This window comes from Embiotoca jacksoni, unplaced genomic scaffold, assembly GCF_022577435.1.
Source record: "Embiotoca jacksoni isolate LCO1_2020_lvr unplaced genomic scaffold, fEmbJac1.0.p SCAF_24, whole genome shotgun sequence".
NCBI lineage: Eukaryota > Metazoa > Chordata > Actinopteri > Embiotocidae > Embiotoca > Embiotoca jacksoni.
In genome coordinates this window covers 1,452,501-1,454,928 of record NW_027185375.1, presented here as the reverse complement: position 1 = coordinate 1,454,928, position 2,428 = coordinate 1,452,501, and the positions used below count along the sequence as shown (strand labels likewise).

The following is a 2,428-nucleotide window of genomic DNA, read 5'->3' as shown; positions in this document are numbered from 1 at the left end:
AGCCTAAATATGGAAATCCCTCTCTAGGTTTCTGCAAACTAGCATGGGTGAGGGGGGGGGGAGGGGGGGGGTGGTGTTGTTATCTGTGCATTAGGAGCACCGGTAGGTTAGATTCTGGAATTTTTTTTTTTTAAAAACGTTTGAGGGGAGGGGCGGCTTGCGATTAGGAGTTGTGTTCTTTTTTTGTTTTGTTTTTTTCTTCTGAATTGTCAACTTTTTTTTTTTTTTTTTTGTGCGCCAAAATGCAGATTTGTGCTGTTGGCATTGGGGGTGGCGGGGGGGGGGGGGCGGCGTGGGGGGCCACAACGGGCGAGCGTCTGGTTTCACTCTCGGCGCATACGAAGTTCGCCGTCGTGGCGCTCTCCGCCTACGGGCTCCTTAACTGCTTCATCCGCGCCAGATCGAGGGAACGCAGTCGTCGAAGAGACGTTTCGAGGGAGGGTTTTTTTTTTTACCGTTGTTGTCGTCGTTGTTGTTGTTTTTTTTAACCCCCCCGTCGTGAGAAGACCGCAAAGACACCTCGTCGAGAATAGCCAAGGTCACCCGCCGTGTATATTTAGCTCGTGGTATTTTTAGCCGCGCGGCGCTTCGTTTCAAACGCGTCGGCGAGGCGACGCCGCGCGACGGTATTTCAAGACCGCGTCGCTCCTTCTGATCTGCTGCCCCCCCCCCCCCCCAAAAAAAAAAGCTCAGGTCCTAACAGGGGGGGGGGGGGGGGGAGGATTTAGTACGTTCCCCTTCGTGAATGTGCTACTCTCCAGAAGTAGGCCTCGCCTCCTCGCCTCCTCGCCTCCTCGCCTCCTCGCCTCCTCGCCGGCCCCGGAGGAGGTCGACCCCCGCAGCCGCGCCGCGAGAGAGTCCCGTAACGAACCCTCCCTGCGGTCGGTCTCTCGCCCCCCCCGGGGGGCTCTACCCCAACCCCGCCCCCCCCCCCCCGCCCCCCTCCGCCCCGCCCCCCGACTCGGCGTCTGGCGCCGCGCGCACCCGTCCCCCCGCTACACGTCGCTGGAGGTCCTGGGCCGTAGCGAGAGGTTGGACGGGACGCAGCCGCAGCAGGCCAGCCACAGCGACTTCTGGATGTCCGGGTTCCGGAACGCGTAGATGACGGGGTTGATGACGGAGCAGCAGGTGGCGGGCAGGACGGTGGCGTAGGTGTACACCACCGGGTAGCTGGAGTCGGCCACTATGGAGTACATGGCGAACGGCAGCCAGCACGCGCCGAAGGCGCACAGGATGGCCGACAGCGTGGAGACGCCTTTGGTGGTGGAGATGGCCACGAACTGGTGCTGCACGGCGATCTGCTGCGCGTGGCGGAAGGCGATCTTGCAGATCTGCAGGTAGAGCTGCATCATCAGGGCGAAGACCAGCAGGAAGGCGACGGCGAGCGCCACGGCGTTGACCTTGGTGACGGGCCGGCAGACGCTGCAGGCGGGCTCGTCCCCGAGGCAGTTCCAGCCGAGCGCCGGCAGCAGGCCGAGCGCCAGGCTGGACGCCCAGATGAGCGCCACCATGACGTAGGTGAAGGTGACCGTCCGCTCGGTGTGGTAGGTCAGGGCGTTGTACAGCGACAGGTAGCGGTCCACCGTGATGGCGAGGATGTTGAGCACGGACGCCGAGAAGGCCGAGATGAGCAGCCCGACCGACAGCAGCGTCACGAACTCCACCGAGCCGTCGACCAGGTAGGTGAAGACGAAGTTCAAGATGAGGCCCAGGCCCGCCAGGAGGTCGGCCGCCGCCAGCGAGCCGATCAGGACGAACATGGGGGCGCGGAGCGTCGGCGTGTAGAACAGCACGGCGATGACCAGCGCGTTCTCGCAGGAGATGAGCGTCCCCGTCACGCAGAGGGCGATGTCCCAGGGGCTGACCTCCTGGACGGCGATGGCGGTGTTCGACGGCCGGAGGTCGGGGGTCAGGGTTCGCGCGACGGGCTCGGAGGAGGAGTTGGAGGGGTCCTCGCCGAGGCTCCACGAGGTGGAGGAGTCGAAGGGGTCGAGGGGCGAGGAGGAGTTGAGGCTGCTGCCGCTGCTCATGGCTGCCGCGGCGGCCAAGGAGAGAATCATAGCTGGAGAGAGGAGAGAGGGGAAGGAGAGAGGGAGGGGGAAGAGTGGGGCGGGAGGGAGGAGGTGAGAGGGAGGAGGCGAGGCGGTAGGTGGGCGGGAGGGAGGACGTGAGAGGGAGGAGGCGAGGCGGTAGGTGGGCAGGAGGGAGGAGGTGAGAGGAAGGAGGCGAGGCGGTAGGTGGGCAGGAGGGAGGAGGTGAGAGGAACGAGGTGAGGGGGTAGGTGGGCAGGAGGGAGGAGGTGACAGGGGAAGGGTGTGAGAGGGAAGAGTGGGCAGGAGGGAGGAGGTGAGAGGAAGGAGGTGAGAGAAAGGAGGAGAGTGGAAGGAGGTGAGAGGAAGGTGAGGGGGAGGAGGTGAAAGGAAGGAGG

The 2,428-nt window shown here is 63.9% G+C and overlaps 1 protein-coding gene across 5 annotated transcripts in view; it reads right to left on the bottom strand.

Moving 5' to 3' along the window:
• Positions 1 to 945: 945 nt before the first annotated feature.
• Positions 946 to 2,428, bottom strand: part of gpr185b (G protein-coupled receptor 185 b) — a 3,989-nt gene continuing 2,506 nt past the window's right edge. For 3 of the 5 annotated variants that reach the window (XM_069158977.1, XM_069158974.1, XM_069158975.1), the window contains exon 2: positions 946 to 2,062. In XM_069158977.1, the coding sequence (XP_069015078.1) occupies positions 996 to 2,060 (1,065 nt within the window). In that variant the 5' untranslated portion in view covers positions 2,061 to 2,062 and the 3' untranslated portion in view covers positions 946 to 995. The other 2 variants (XM_069158976.1, XM_069158973.1) reach the window with 1 other exon arrangement.